We start from the raw sequence: 14742 nt of genomic DNA, 5'->3' as shown, positions 1-14742 counted from the left end.
ATTCATACATATACACATATACACACATTTACATACACACATTTTCATCATGCACACACAGATACACATGTATACATTCACACACACACACACACACACACACACGGCTCCAAACTCACTATAGGCTCACCTAAATGTTTTGAATCTACCACAGTTTAAATGTTTTGACTTTACCACAGTACCACAACATGCCTTATACAACCACAGGAGATTATTTTTCCGGGATTTTGTCCAACGTGACTGTTCTGAGCAGACAGAGGTGGGTAAGCCGGAGTTACAAAGTTCAGTGTGTTGGATACATTCTATACATGTTTACTTATGGTGTGTTCAAGGCAAGACTGGGTCATGGGGACCTGGGTCCATTGTGAGTCTCTATTATAAGTTAAGCCCTGGTGTTATTGTTCCTAAGTAACAAAGGTAGAATAAAGCTGCCTAGGAGGAGTGAGCAGGCAGACCAGGCAGGTGGCAAGGGACAGAAAGGCCTGTCACATTGGCAATGGTGAATGTGTCATTTGAGTGTAGTCTCAGGGGTTGTAATTTAGATACATTTTGGTGTTGTGTTTATGCGCTATTCATGGCTGCCCCTGCTATTTCCTTAGAGACTAGAGGACTATTGGGGTGTATAGTAAGTTTTAGAAGTCAAACCCCACCCCTCCCTTCTGATGCCACCCTATTACCTGGTCCTCCCCACAACATTGACCCTGCACACTGGGATTTCTCTTTTCCAAGGCATCCCCAGGAACTACATAAATATTCCCGTCTTCCCCTGCATTTCTGTCTAGGAATGGGCTGCCTTAGTTCTCTGCTTGTGTTAGTTAGGGTTTCCATTGCTGCCATGGAGCACCGTGAGCAAAAGCAACTTGAGGAGGAAAATGGTTTGTTTGGCTTGCACATCCACAGCACTTTTCACCACTGGAGGAAGTCAGGACAGGAACTCAAGCAGGGCAGGAGCCTGATGCCAAGGCCATGGAGGAGTGCTGCTTACTGGCTTGCTCTGCATGGCTTGTCTCAGCCTGCTTTCTTATAGAACCCAGGGCCACCAGCCCAGGAATGGCAACATCACCTATAACGAGCAGGGTCCTCCCCCATCAATCAATAATTAAGAAAATAATCCACAGGATGGCCTACAGCCTGATCTTATGGAGACATTTTCTCAACTGAGGCTTGCCACTCTGATAACTCTAGCTTGTGTCAAGTTGACATGAAAGTAGCCAACGGACTGCCCTACCCTATAGGGTGGAGGGTGAGAAAATGCTCATTGCAGAAGGACCTTGTTTTATTATGGAGGTGGGGACTTGGGGCTGGTTGTGTGAAGTGAGGGCTGTCTTGGGGACAGGGCCCTTAGCCAGTAGGGTTTGACACTTTTTGTAGCCCTGACATTCACATTGTCAGGGCTGTTTGCACTAGGATGGCAGCCAGCTGCTGACCACTACACAATAACTGCTCCTTGAAGGGCTGTGGGTGTAAAAGCCCCACACTGTTTGGGATCACAGGTGACTTGTGGTGTGAACACATAGGAGGAAAATTTGAGTTGGAGGTGGATTTCCCACTCCAGGATCAGATTAATGTTGCAAGATCTTTAAACTCCTCAAAACAAATGCTGAAATAGTACATTAAGGAATTGTTTTGGTGTGTGTGTGCATGTGTGCATGTGTGCATGTGTGTGTGATGTGTGCAGTCTTGAGCATGTATGTGTACGTATGTGAGCCTTTGCATCCACATAGAGGTCAGGGGTGATGCAGGTGCCCTGGTCTGTGACTGTGCCTTACTCTTCAAGAGGGGGGTCTTTTACTGAACCTGGAGCTAGGTTGGTGTCCATCAATCCCAGTGCCCCTCCTGTCTTGGCTCACTCACAGCACTGGGGTTATGGGCTCACGCATGATCACACCTGCTTGCTTTTCTATGTGGATTCTGATTGTACAGCAGCTGTTCTTAACTGCAGAGCACTCCCAAGCACTGACAATACAACTTCTTAAAACATTCATTTATTTATGGTGTGTGTGTGTGTGTGTGTGTGTATGTGTGTGTGTGTGTGTGTGTGTGTGTAACTTCTCTTTTCCCACAGCTTAGGAGAGAATACTATTTCTTAGTAGGAAGGCTTTCCCTCCTGGATTCTCACTGCCTTTGCAGGATGCATTTGCTCTCAAGTGTGGTTAGAAATGGGCTAGCCACAGTGAGCATCCACTCACCCATTCACCCACTCACCCCAGGCACTGTGCTGGAAGCACATGCAACCATGCAATAGCAGTATAGCCTAACACTTCCCTTGGGGAAGGGAGGAGAGGGAGACTGGCTGCCTCTAGCCCTTGTTTGCAGAGGCAGTGAGAAGCACATCCCAGTGAAACAGGCATAGCACACTGAAAAAGAATTTCCCTGTGATCCTGAAAATGAGTTTGATCCATGAAACCCACACAAGAAAAGGAGAGTCTGCTGTCTTCTGACTTCCACACACTCATGCACTAATAATATCTGCATGCCTGCCTCTCTCTCTCTCTCTCTCTCTCTTTCTCTCATCTCTCTCTCTCTCATCTCTCTCTCTCATCTATCTATCAATCATCTATCTATCTATCTATCTATCTATCTATCTATCTATCTATCATCTATCAATCATCTATCTATCTATCTATCATCTATCAATCATCTATCTACCATCTATCTATCTATCTATCTATCTATCTATCTATCTATCTATCTATCTATCTATCTATCTACCTACCTACCTACCTACCTATCTATCCTAAAGCACCTTTAGGGTGTCAGACCTTTAGGGGTCTTTATAAGCTGGCATATGAGGCAAGGCCACCATGTCACTAATAAAAAAAGTACCTCCAAAGACCTGTCTCCAGTCTTGGTTTATACTGCTCCTGAATGCCAAAGTCAGAAACAGAGCCCAGATTTGACCCTTCTGGGCTCTGCTGCAGCCTGCCTGTCCCTCCCTCCCTCCCTCCCTCCCTCCCTCCCTCCCTGAAAAAGAATTTCCCTCCCTCCCTCCCTCCCATCCTCCTCTTATCCTCCTCTTTCTAGTTCACTGGTTTTCTTACTCCCACTCTTTGCTTATTCTCTTGCTCTTAGAGGCTGACTGTAGAGGCCAGACTCTCTGTTTTTATGGGTGAGGATCTGGAGTTGCTATAGCAACGAAGAGCTGACAGTGAAGAGTCACATGGCTTCAGTTTGGGGTAGGAGGATCTGACAGAGACTCCTTTTTATCTAGGAGGAAGCAGGTAGGATGCAGCTGGTCCAGTCTCTATTCTTCAGGTTGCTGTGCCCTGGAGGGACCTCCACACCCACACCCTTGCAGGAGGGAATCCCAGGAAAGACCACAGGCAGCTGTGTTGATGCTGCTGAGAGTGAAGGGGTCATGACCTGGAGGTTTGTTTGAAAAACCTGCATAAACATCTTCTATCAGAGGGAGCACGCATGTTCTTTGCCAAACAAATTTGCAGGAGATGATGTATCGTGAGCCCATTTGTTAAGTCTGAGTTGGGCCAATAACCCTGTGCTGTGCCCCAAAGGAAGACCAATGTCTGTCCCTTGAGGGGAGAAGGCCATTTGTGTTACTCCTCTTGGTGGTGCCTGGACCAAGTTGCCTATGCTCCCCAGAGGCCAGCCCTGCCATGCAGTCCTCAAGCAAAGCTCAGCTGTTTATGGGCTCAGACCCCAGCCCTCACCACATTCCTCTGCATCCCCTGCTGTGAGCCAAGGAGAAGGTGACCCTTGACAACCCCAGGCCTGGAGTCAGAGCTTTAAATGGTCTTTTTTTGGCAGGGGAGAAGGGAATGGAAACAGCGAGGGTTCAGCTTAAGTATAGCCACCCTTGCTGTGGGTAATGGCTGCCTGGCCCTCCTGCCTGGACCAGATTCTCAGTTAATTAAGAACTTCGCCACTTGCCACAATCCATTTCCACCTGCCAAGACCTTAGCCCTACTTCCAAAGAACACTCAGGTCCTGACTCATCTACCAACCCCCCCCCCCCCCCCCACCCCCCCCCCCCCCCCCCCCCCCCCCCCCCCCCCCCCCCACCCCCCGTGCGAACACCCTCTGCAGTGTTGGAACTTAAGAGTGGAGATGCTTACATCCTCAGAGTGCATCCCTGTAGACCTTCCCGGTCCCATCCTGCAGCCAGTCCCCTGAGTGGATCCTCTTAGCTTTCTCTGCTCCTGCCACACTGGCTTCAAACATTCAGCATGGCTTCCTCTTGGTCTAGACTCTTTTCACTGGGACTTGTCAGCCCCTGACACTCACCCCCACCCCCACCTCACCCTAATCCCCTGTCTGTGCCTAATTTATTGAGACCTTCTCCCCTAAGCCACTCCAATTACCTTGGATACACCCAGCCTTGGACATCCTGGTCCCTCCACACTTCCTGTTCTGTAGCTGCTCAGAGCCATGCCAATAGCTCTCTGGGCATTTTCTATTTGGTCCTGTTATCTAGAAAGCATCAAGACAGAGCTGCTTTTTCTGATGTTTTCCCTGCGCTCAGAGAGGAGAGTGGAATGAAGTGCACACTTGGTGGTTGTTGAATTCATCAATGGGTGAAAGAATAAAGAGACAATAACAGGAACCCTGAAGGTAGAAGAGAAGCAGGAAGTCAGGGGTGGGGTACACAAGGCTGGGACCACTAGCACTGTGTCCATGAGGGCATTCATGTCCTGGTGTCCTTTGTCCTTCTGCTAAGTCATCAGGACTGAACCCATCACTGGTGTGTAGAGCCCAGGAGGGAGGTCGAGACCTCTCGTAGGAAGGAAAAGTGGGTGTCCTTCTAGGAAAGAGGGTCCCTATGGGACCCATCATCTCTGGAGAGTTTATTTTTTGTGGGATGAATCTAAGCATCTCAAGTGTTCACGTAACCGAGGGAGGAAAAAGGAAGGATGGCACTGAATTTCCTGAAAACACTTTATAACAGTGTAGGGGGAATTATACATAGCAAACGCCGTCAACATTTAAACTCTAATTTAAACATTTAATTCTTCAGAATTAATACACACAGATGCTATCATGGGGTGGGGGAGGTGTGCAGCCTCCATTGGGATCAGAGTTTCGACAACATTACTTACAACTTATATTACATCCATTTTATTTACTGGTCCAGGCAGCCGGAGCATGGAAAGATATACAGCGTGGAGTAAACACATTCATCCTGGGTGAGGAGTTCTGGCAGGAGACACTGCTTTTCAACATTAAAAATGTATAAAGTATTTAGCAAAAGTTACAGAAAACAGACCAAATGAGCAAGTTTATTTTGTTAGAAAATTCCACTTTCGTGGGGTTCGCTGATGTGCTCGGGTTGCAAGGGAATGCTTCCGGACATCTCTTCCACCCCAGGGAAGGGAAGACATACAGAGTAGGGCCCTCACCCAGGTTGGCTGGTGTCCCTTGGAATGTTGGTGCCTGGGTCCAAGAACCTGTCTGTCGAGGAAGCTGCAGGAACGGACAGGTGAGCACAAAGAAGTCCTGACAGGGTGTGACCTTAGGATGTGGAACAGACTGAGAAGCAGGGCCGGGCCAGTCTCAGCTCTTCCCTTCTGCCCCTGTGCCATACTGTGGCTCTGGCCCTTCACACTCTATCAGCACAGCCCTATTAGAAACTCTCCTTAAACACAAAGGGCCCACATCCCTACTTATCACCCAGAAAAAGGATCTAAGGGCATCCACATTCCCCAACCCAAGCCTCCATAGTTCAGTCCTCAAGAGCTACACTCAACACTAGAAGATTACAGCAGGGGAGCCTTGATCCTCGATTCCTGATGGAGCCTGTCCTCTGAGAAGAAGGCCTTTCGCCTCAGAAATGATTAACCAGCAAAAACTCCGTAGCTGCTTTCCCTCCTATCTCAAGACCCACGGGTTCTGACTCTCCAGATCCGGCTCTCACCTGAACCTAGGAACATTTCCATCTACCTGGAGCTTCACAAGAGCCTTCTCGGTCCACCTTTCACTCAGCAGTATCTAACAAAGGCAGCTTAGAGGACTAGGTCCCAGAGGGCCCCACCCTCACCTGGCCTGGCCTCCACTTAGCTTGGGCCTATCTTTGCCACTGTCTTAACAGGTGTAGGATCAAGCTAGTCTCAGTATGACTGCTGGCAAATCAAACTACAATGAGCAAGAAGGACTTGACCCTGCGTTTACAGTTGTCCTCGCTCCTACGACAGACCCAGAAGCTACTGGTACTGACTCATAGCTTCTTCAGGGGTCCTGAGAGGAACTAAGTAATTCTCTCAGCGTGTGACATGATTTAGTTCCATTTGGGTCTACCTAGAAAAGTGCCCTTCGTGAGGATTTCTGGCCACAGCTGTGGAGATGATCCAGCTTACATATGACCACATGCATAGGATGCAAATAGGCAATGGGGAGGGGGGAGACACAGGGGGTAAAACCCTCAAAGGCTGTTTAGAACAAGCACCCTCAAATGGCAGATGGCAAAACAGATTCTGGGAAGGGTCAAGCTACACCCAAGGGCCAATGTTCAATAAATTACAGAACTACCGAGGACTGACGTGACAGTCCCCTGAGGGAGAGGGTCTTCTTGTACTGAGAGATTTACTGCAGCAGCAGTGGAGAGTGATATTCAGTTGCTGCCCCTTCCTGCTTCCTTCACTGAGCCCAAACTAGAATCACCAATTTGAGGGCACAGCTGGGGTCCGCGTAAGGAGCCCCAGCAACATAAGAAGCAGTGGGTTGGAAGCAGTTATACAAACAAACTGGAGATTTGGGGCTATGAGTTCTAGGGTATTAAAAAAAAAAACCTCGTTATAAAACTAAGAAAATCCCGGGGCCCACCCATATGATAGAATACTACTCAGCAGGGAGAGGAGACCCTCTACTGACACACATGACATCATGGCTGACCCCACTTACATGGCATTGTAGAAAAAGGTAAGATTGTAGGGGCAGAACATTGAACTGGTTGCTAAGATCAGGGTTGGGAAAAGGGGAATTGACATGGTGACGTGCCTATCTTGGTTGTGGTTAAGGAGATCAGTTTGTAGAACTGCATTCCTTGAAAAGGGGGTGGAGAGATGCTTTGTGGCACGGGAACAACTTTGGCAATGAGGGGGTCTCCAGGCTAAGCCATCAGGCAGCTGACGTGTTCTCTTTCTTTATATCTGTAAAACGCCTTTCTTAACTTCCTAGTAACAGCAGGTCTTCAGACTCCCGTTTAAATTCTTCTTGTCAAGTCTACTCATGGATGGGAACAAACCCCCACACAAACCAAGGTTTTTTGAATTTTATGGCTTGTATTTCCATGAAGGGGCTTTGGCTGAGCCAAGGTTCTCATGCGCCCATCTACTACCCTGATAATCGGCTGGATTTCACGGAGGGGACACACAAACCCTTGTCACAAATTTGGATACTTTGCTTCAGCTATTAATCAACCATTGCGGAGATCCTCCTGAGTCAACAGAGACAGCCCAGGGCTGCCATCTACATCCTTCAAATGGCCTGTGCACTGTGGGACTGTTCAAAAGTGCTAGAAAATAATGAAGGGTAGCTCTTCCTGAAGGTTGCCATGGTAACCAACCCATTTTTTGGAAAATCATTCATTTTAGATTTATAAAAAAAAATCAGGGTTTTGCAGACAAAGCTTAAGTGCATTGGCACTCCTAGGTGGGGGCAGGAAGAGAGGGCTGCTGCTGCTCTCAGTTTGGACAATGGATGCTCTCCCACTCTTAAATAAACCCAGCCAGGTCCTCTCAGAACCTATGCAGTGACGTGTTCACAAAAGTAAGGTAACAGGACTGGGTATAGCTAAGTGGTAAAGCACTGGCCTAGACACGTGACTCTTGGTTGGGTCCCCAGCACTGCATAGAGACCAAGGACAGCAGCCTGAACACTCAACTCAGTATGCACTTTCAGGTTCTCAAATGTCATCACCTTGATCACTGGGTGCTGTGAAGGTAGTTGGACACTTGACTCTATCATGATCATAGTTCTGGGTATCACTTCCTGGCACCCACCTCCTCCATGTTCTTACCCTCCCTATTTGTAGTATAAGGAAACATACTGGAAACCAATTGAAGCCATTTCGGAAATTGAAGCTGTGTATGAATTGAGAGTTTGGTAATAAGGAGACTGGAATCTCACTGCTGTGTCAAGATCTCTTAGCACAGTTAATACTTCAACAATCCCATTGGGTTGGGTGGAAAACCCGTTGTTCCTTCTGTCCAGAAGGGTCAAAACGCACCTGTCTACCTGGGGGTGGGGGGGTGGGTGGGTGGAGCGAGCTGAAGGGTGCCCTCAGACACACAAGGCTAGTTCCAGCACTCAGTGCCCAGTTCCAAGCATTCGCCGAGAAAACGAGTGTGCAGATGAAAAGATGGATGTGAACCAGCATACAGGCAGGACCACTGAGAACGCAAATGCACATAAAGGATGCTCAGGAACCGGCATGTAGCTGGTACCACTGTGAACTCAATGGGCAGAGTATCCGAGAGGGAGAGCCAAGTCTATCTCAGGAAGAGGCGAGGGGTTCGCACAGGACATTTGAGCGCTTCCTCGCATTATAGAGCTGTAGTCTGCTGTCTTCAGGTGAGGGATTACAGATTGCTTGTCTCTAACAAAACTCTTCATGAATGAACAATGGAGAGGAGGGGATCAAAGAAGGGAAAGGCATGTGTGGATAGATTAAAAAGGAATCAAAGAGAGAGTGGCCTCAGATGGAAGAGGCTCACGTCAGCCAACTGGGGTTATGCTGGAGGAAGTGTCATCTCAGGGGACTCTGAACCTTTTGGATTGGGGGTGGGGTGAGGGAACAAAGTCATGAGCTACACTGTGATACCCAACCCCCTGTGTATGACAAGACTTGGAACTTGACCATCACTCACAAATTAGGTTGCTAAGCCACAAAGCAAATTACCACTAGCACCCATTTTTTTCTTTTAATAAGGAAATCAAGAAATAATGTCCTAATATCAAAGGCTGGTGTCACAGTTCATGCTGAGCACAGGTTGGTGAAATGTCCTCATGGTGGCCTTTATGGCTGAGATGGCTCAGTAAGGAAAGTGACAGTGCTTAGTTTGCTTTAGTGTGTGAGGCATCTTGCTAACAACCATGAGAGATGGTTCTGTGAATGGGCTGCCAGAAGGTCCAAGATTAGTAAGCTATCCACGATGTGCATTGTGAGACTGAAAGATGTGAGTGGCATTTAGAGGATTTTGCCCTTGGAGAAGATAGACAGGTCAAATACAGAGTCATCTGTGGGAAAGACGAGAAAAAATGTCCTCCCTCACCTCCATACAAGTTTCCAGCTAGAATTCTTCACCCCCTACCCACTCACCTTGTGACTCCCCAAAGTTCCTTCGCTTCCTGGGTAGCAACCACCTACAGCCATAAGAATCTGCACCACTGACCAATGACAGTAAGGGGGAAAGCAGTTCCTACCTCATTGTGCACACCCACAGCTGGAGCCATTCTAGAGAATAACAAAACTCAGCTCTTACTGTTGCCACACAGGGTCTGAAGTCAGCACAGAGGAGTGCTGGTCAAGGGTGTGACAGTGTTGAGGGGCTGGGGGGGGGCATGTGTCAAACAAGACTTTGTGAGACTCCACCCCTAAAGTCTTTGAACATGCACACAGCTGTCTAAAGACTTTGGGAAACATCAAGGGTTGTCAGGGTGAGGTGGGGAGTTTCCTCCTTGAGAAAGAGGTTGAGGGAAGGGTAGATTGGGACTTCGTGGTGGTAGACTTTACAGCCAATGCCTGATCTGAATCTGAAATTCAGATCTGGAATGCCAGATCTGGAATCTGAGACTGATAGGAGCCATGATCTGTTTGTGCCAACTGAGGTAGTTCCATTCTGACCTCTCCAGATTTGGGTTGGGAAGAAACCCCACCCCTCTTGTGGGGGGATGCAAAAATAGATGTGGGCTCCCAGAATGCAAAGGGTGGGGAGTCGGGAGGACTGATAAAGGTTGTGGGTGCTGGATGTGAACTTCACTTTGTCTCCTGTCCTTGATTCTGATCCTGACATTGTTTGCAGACAGAGACACGGCCACCCTCTCTCTTTCATAGTCCTGGAGATGACAATCCCACTAGAGGACAGGCCTTAGATACCAGGGGCACAGGTGTGTGATGTCCACCCCTGTGGAACTCAGCAGGGACCCTAGGGTTCTAGCCTCAGTTGGTTCTCAGGGGGACACGCACAGCATGGGAGTTGGAGGGGGAGGCTTCAGTCTTCTAGGTGAAGTCAGGGCTGTGGGTCCACCATTATGGCCTGGAAATACTGGGGAGCCCCTGGCTGGGCCCTCCTCCTCCTGGAATCACTGGCTCCTTTCTTCCTTCTCAGTGTATAGGTTAGCAGGTAATAGGGCAGATACAGCCCCTTCTCCATGGGACCCCCAGCCCCTCTCCTCAGCAGGAACCCCCCCGGACCATACAGTCACTTCTAGATCTCCATGTCCACTGGGCGGATGTTGCCTGTTTTGTGCTCTCTGACCCATAGCTCTCTGTCTTTGGCTGGGTCCACTTTTCGCAGCAGTTGGTCCACAGGCTCGACTGTCTGCAAGGGGGCACAGAGGGAGGGTCATGGTCAGAGGTGGCGGCTGAGCTGGAATGTCTCCTGTGTCCCATGCTGCTGCAGTTGGAGAGCCACCTCAGATCACCCTTTCTAGAAGGTTCCAGGGCTCCATGGAGGTGGGGTGAGTATGAGAGTGTGTAGAATGCTGGGAGGCAGAGCTAGTCTGTAGGTCCCTGACCTGGAGAAGAGGGTGGGCTGTCCTACAGATGACCCCTTCCTCCATCTGTCTTCCATGGGCAAATAGAACTGCCCTTGGGCACCCACCCTCACTTTAGCAGTTGTGTATTTGGTTTGTTTTCTAAAGCAGATTCACGTGGGAGACAAATGTATGTACTTAGTTGTTTTAACCATTGCAGAACAGGATGAAATGTAAACTGTGATCCCAAGTATTGGGGAAACAGGCAGATCACATGTTCAAGGCCTAGCTAGATTCAGTCTAAAACCAAACCAAGCCAATGCAGCCTTTCTTCCCCCTGTGCTTGGATGTAGCCCCCAGGAGAACCTGCCCTAGGAATGGATATTATGGGCCTCTGGGATAATCACTCCAAGGCTGTCCTGCTAGCCTTAGTGCAAAGGTAGGGAACTCACGCTTTGGTTGAACATGTCTGTCTCGTGCCGCAGCTGTGTGTACTGGCACAGATGTTGTCGGATCATCTCCACCCTCTCCACCTCCAGCCGCTCCAGTTCCTACCGAGGAAGAAAAGACCAGAGTCCACTGAGCACATCCCTAACAGTTGGACCTCCCCAAGCAGGTGTTGGACTGCTGTGTATCCTATACACAAGGCCCTGGCTGTGGATCCCCAGCCCATCTGACTCTCTAGGCTCTGATGAAGATGGAGCCAATCTCTAGGGTAAAGAGGAAGGTCATGGGCGTGGCCCTGCCATATCAGTATGAAACTCCCCACAAGCAGAGTATCTGATTATCCCCACTAGGACTCAGAGAGAGGTTCTACGATTGTCCCCATTGGCCCAAAGTGTCATGGAGCCATAGGAAGAGCTGCATTTAAGCTGCATCTGTGATGGAATAACACGATATGTGATGCAGCTCTCAGCCTCTCAAGCACTCTGGCTTCTCCACATGGCCTAGTGCTGAGGGGGCAATGAAGACTGGGCAGGCAGTCTGGGGACGTGGTAGCCACTGTTAAGGGGAATAGTGGAGAGGGCTTGTCTTTGGTTCCTAGGTGGTTCCGTGACTTTAGAGGATTAAGCTGTTATTCTGTGGGTAACTAGGTCACTGCCAGGTGATTAACCTGAAAGGGAGGTGAAGAAGGGGGCTTAATTAGAAGATTAACAGAGGAGAGAAAAACCAGGGCACTGGCCCTGAAGGAGGCTGCTAATCTTCCTAGGTGGGCTAGGACCTGGAGAAGGTAGCTGGTTAGCGGGGACAGGCAGGGGGTGCCTTGGACACTGGGATGATACAGTAAACAGTGGGCTTGATGCTGTCCCCTTCTCCCACCTGGTCAAAGTACCTACTCTCCTGCTCAGGCACGTTCTGGCCAACAAGCAGAGATGACAGATCCTTAATAAGGAATTCACAGGATGTCGTGCAGGCTCTGCCACCATGGTCTTCCATTACAGGCTCTCTGCAGGTTCCCAGTTGCCCCATTCAGGTGTCTCATAAGGACCCCTTTATCAAGGACCCGAGAGTGTGTGTGTGTGTGTGTGTGTGTGTGTGTGTGTGTTTGTGTGTGTGTGTTGGGAATAGACTGTCAGCTTTCCACTGCTTCTTTGTTTATCCCAGCAGGGCCATGGTTCTGTGATGAGGAATTCCCTGGTGGACCCTGACCTCTCTTGGTGCTCAGACAAAAGAGAACAGAGTAAGACCTCACTCTTGCGGAGTTCACAGAGCAAGGCAAGCTAGCACAGGGACCTGAATTTACGGTCAGGTACAGATTGAGGGCTGGACCCCAGTGCTGGGAAGGCTCTAATGACCATCTTTGTTGTTACCCCACCCCCATCCTTCCATGACCACTGTCCCCTGCCTAGGGCTGCCTGTGTCTTAGCCTCTTTACCACATGCACACGCATCTCTGATCACATACCAGTGTGGTCGTCACCATCTCTTCAAACCACTTGGACTGGGCCTGGTTGTAGAGGTCCACACAGCGCATGAGATCATCTCCTGGGAAAAGCCAACAGCCACCATCATGCCCCGTCACATGCCACCTTGCCTCCACTATGGCTGCCCTTTTCTGTCTGTGCCCATGGGTATGGCTGTTCCTTTCAATGGTCAATGCAAAGTCAGGGTATGAAGGGGGGTGGGGAAGAATAGAAGGAAGTAGATGAAAGAGGCAAGCCACAGGGGACAAGCCTCAGCTCGTCTATCTGAACTCCACCAATGGCCCCAAGAATGCAGTCAGGGGGTTTCTCATAAACAAACTACACATGACTCTGGGTGCCATACTGTACATCTGTAATCTCAGTGCTTCAGGAGCCTGAGGCATCAGGACTGTAAGTTCAAGGCCAGCCTGGGTAACTTAGGGATGTAGCTAAGTGGTAAGAATGCCTGCCTTGTATATGCAAGACACAGGTAGACTACCCAGCGTGCACACACACACACACACACACACACACACACACACACACACACCAGTGATAGGGAGAGAAATGGGACAGCATTCTGAATCCCAACACAACAGCCTGGTGGTCACAGCTCATTCACTGTGCACTACATTGGTAGAATGCCAAGCACTAGAGCAGGGGCAGACAAGTGGGAGCCTGGGGAAACTGAGTCAGCCCGAACCCGAGGGAAGTGTTCATGCAGCATTCTGTTTACAGCATCAGTCTGAACACACGACCACCACAGCTCCATGGCTAATGGTACTACTTCCTGCAATGACATGTGTATCTCAAACATTTTTGAAATTAGAACAACAACAAAAAAACAACCCTATGGGATGACTATAAGATATTACTAGTAAGGATTCTGGCACCAAGAGCCTTGCCACATAAAACACAGTTGGCACATTGATGGCATCAAGTGACCCTAGGAACTAGTGGCAACTGCAGGACTTGAGGATGTACCCCGGACCTGCTGAACCAGACAACAACTGTCCCCAGACCTGTGGTGAGGAATGTGTGAGAGGCGTTGACATCCAACCATGCTGCCCTGTGTAGGCGTGGCCCTGGTGAGAGTGGGGCCTCATGGTTTCTGCTCGTGTTGGGAGAAGCTTGTGCACCAACCCCCAGAGTCAAGTGACTCAGTCTAATCCATCTACAGGATATTCTAGGAATTCTCAGAATTGAATTTAGTCATTTAAATAGATTCAGAGTCACTCCTTTGACATAAGTCTTACTCATGCACCTTATGGTGGCAAATTGGGGGAAAACAGAGAGACTTGTCTATGTGATTCCAGACCACCTCAGAATTCTCATGCCCTGCTCTCACAGCTATACCATAACCCCTGCCCTTGGGGGACAGATGTGCTGCGTGTTTTCTTCATTTCATCCCTGCCCAAGGTCAACAGCTACTCCTTTGGTTGTAGCAGCATTAGCCAGAGGGAAGAGCACAGATGTGTCTCTATCCCCATATTGCCACCGCCATCTCACCTGCTCCAGGATGAAGCCAGCATGTTGCCCTGTGAACATACACTGTGAGCCCCTGGTACCCTATATGTCCATCCTAAATTTGAGAACATGTTTCAGGAATGTCTGCTGCACCTGAAAGTGGTGTGGGGGAAGGGGGTTTCTTTTTCCAGGACAGCCTGAGAAGCAGAGACCGGATCCTTTCACCAAGTGCCTGTTGTGAGAGTGGATTCAGGAGCTAGAATGCCAGGGATGCCAGCCTAGATCCACCCTATAGGGCTGCAATGACTGTGGGCACGGTAACTAATCTGTCCTTCTTCTGACAGGTGTGACAGTTGTAGCTTTAAAGAGTCATCGCCAAGTCACGTGTGCAAAGTGCTTGGAACAGAGGCAGAGACTAGACAGACAGCAAGACATTCCTCACGGTGGGGATGGTGACTTGAAGTCAGAGCCCTGGAGGATCCAGACACCCTTCCTCCCAGTGGCATCGTGAGAGGTGAGGGAGGAGTAGAAAAGGAACAGGAGGAAGGGATGTCAGCACTGCCTTCCAGATGGAGGCCTCTCCAAGTATGTCCTCCCTAAACCCTGACACGGCAGAGAGAACAAGGCCACTGTACAGAGAACCCTCAGCAGAAGCCAGGTAAGTTACACACACACACTCTCTCTCTCTCTCTCTCTCTCTCTCTCTCTCTCTCTCTCTCTCTCTC

General features: G+C 49.3%; 1 protein-coding gene across 6 annotated transcripts in view; it reads right to left on the bottom strand.

Annotated features, from left to right (window-relative positions):
* Positions 1-4939: 4939 nt before the first annotated feature.
* Gas7 (growth arrest specific 7) overlaps positions 4940-14742 on the bottom strand; it is a 232847-nt gene continuing 223044 nt past the window's right edge. For all 6 annotated transcript variants that reach the window (XM_029483457.1, XM_021177612.2, XM_029483459.1 and 3 more), the window contains 3 exons: positions 12553-12632; positions 11100-11198; positions 4940-10493 (listed from right to left, as the gene is read on the bottom strand). In XM_029483457.1, coding sequence (XP_029339317.1) covers positions 10380-10493; positions 11100-11198; positions 12553-12632 — 293 coding nt within the window. In that variant the 3' untranslated portion in view covers positions 4940-10379. The remainder of the gene's footprint in view (positions 10494-11099; positions 11199-12552; positions 12633-14742) is intronic.

Source organism: Mus caroli, chromosome 11 (assembly GCF_900094665.2).
Source record: "Mus caroli chromosome 11, CAROLI_EIJ_v1.1, whole genome shotgun sequence".
In the NCBI taxonomy this organism is placed as follows: Eukaryota; Metazoa; Chordata; class Mammalia; order Rodentia; family Muridae; genus Mus; species Mus caroli.
The sequence above is the reverse complement of the archived record's forward strand: the minus strand, read 5'-3'. Positions and strand labels throughout refer to the sequence as shown.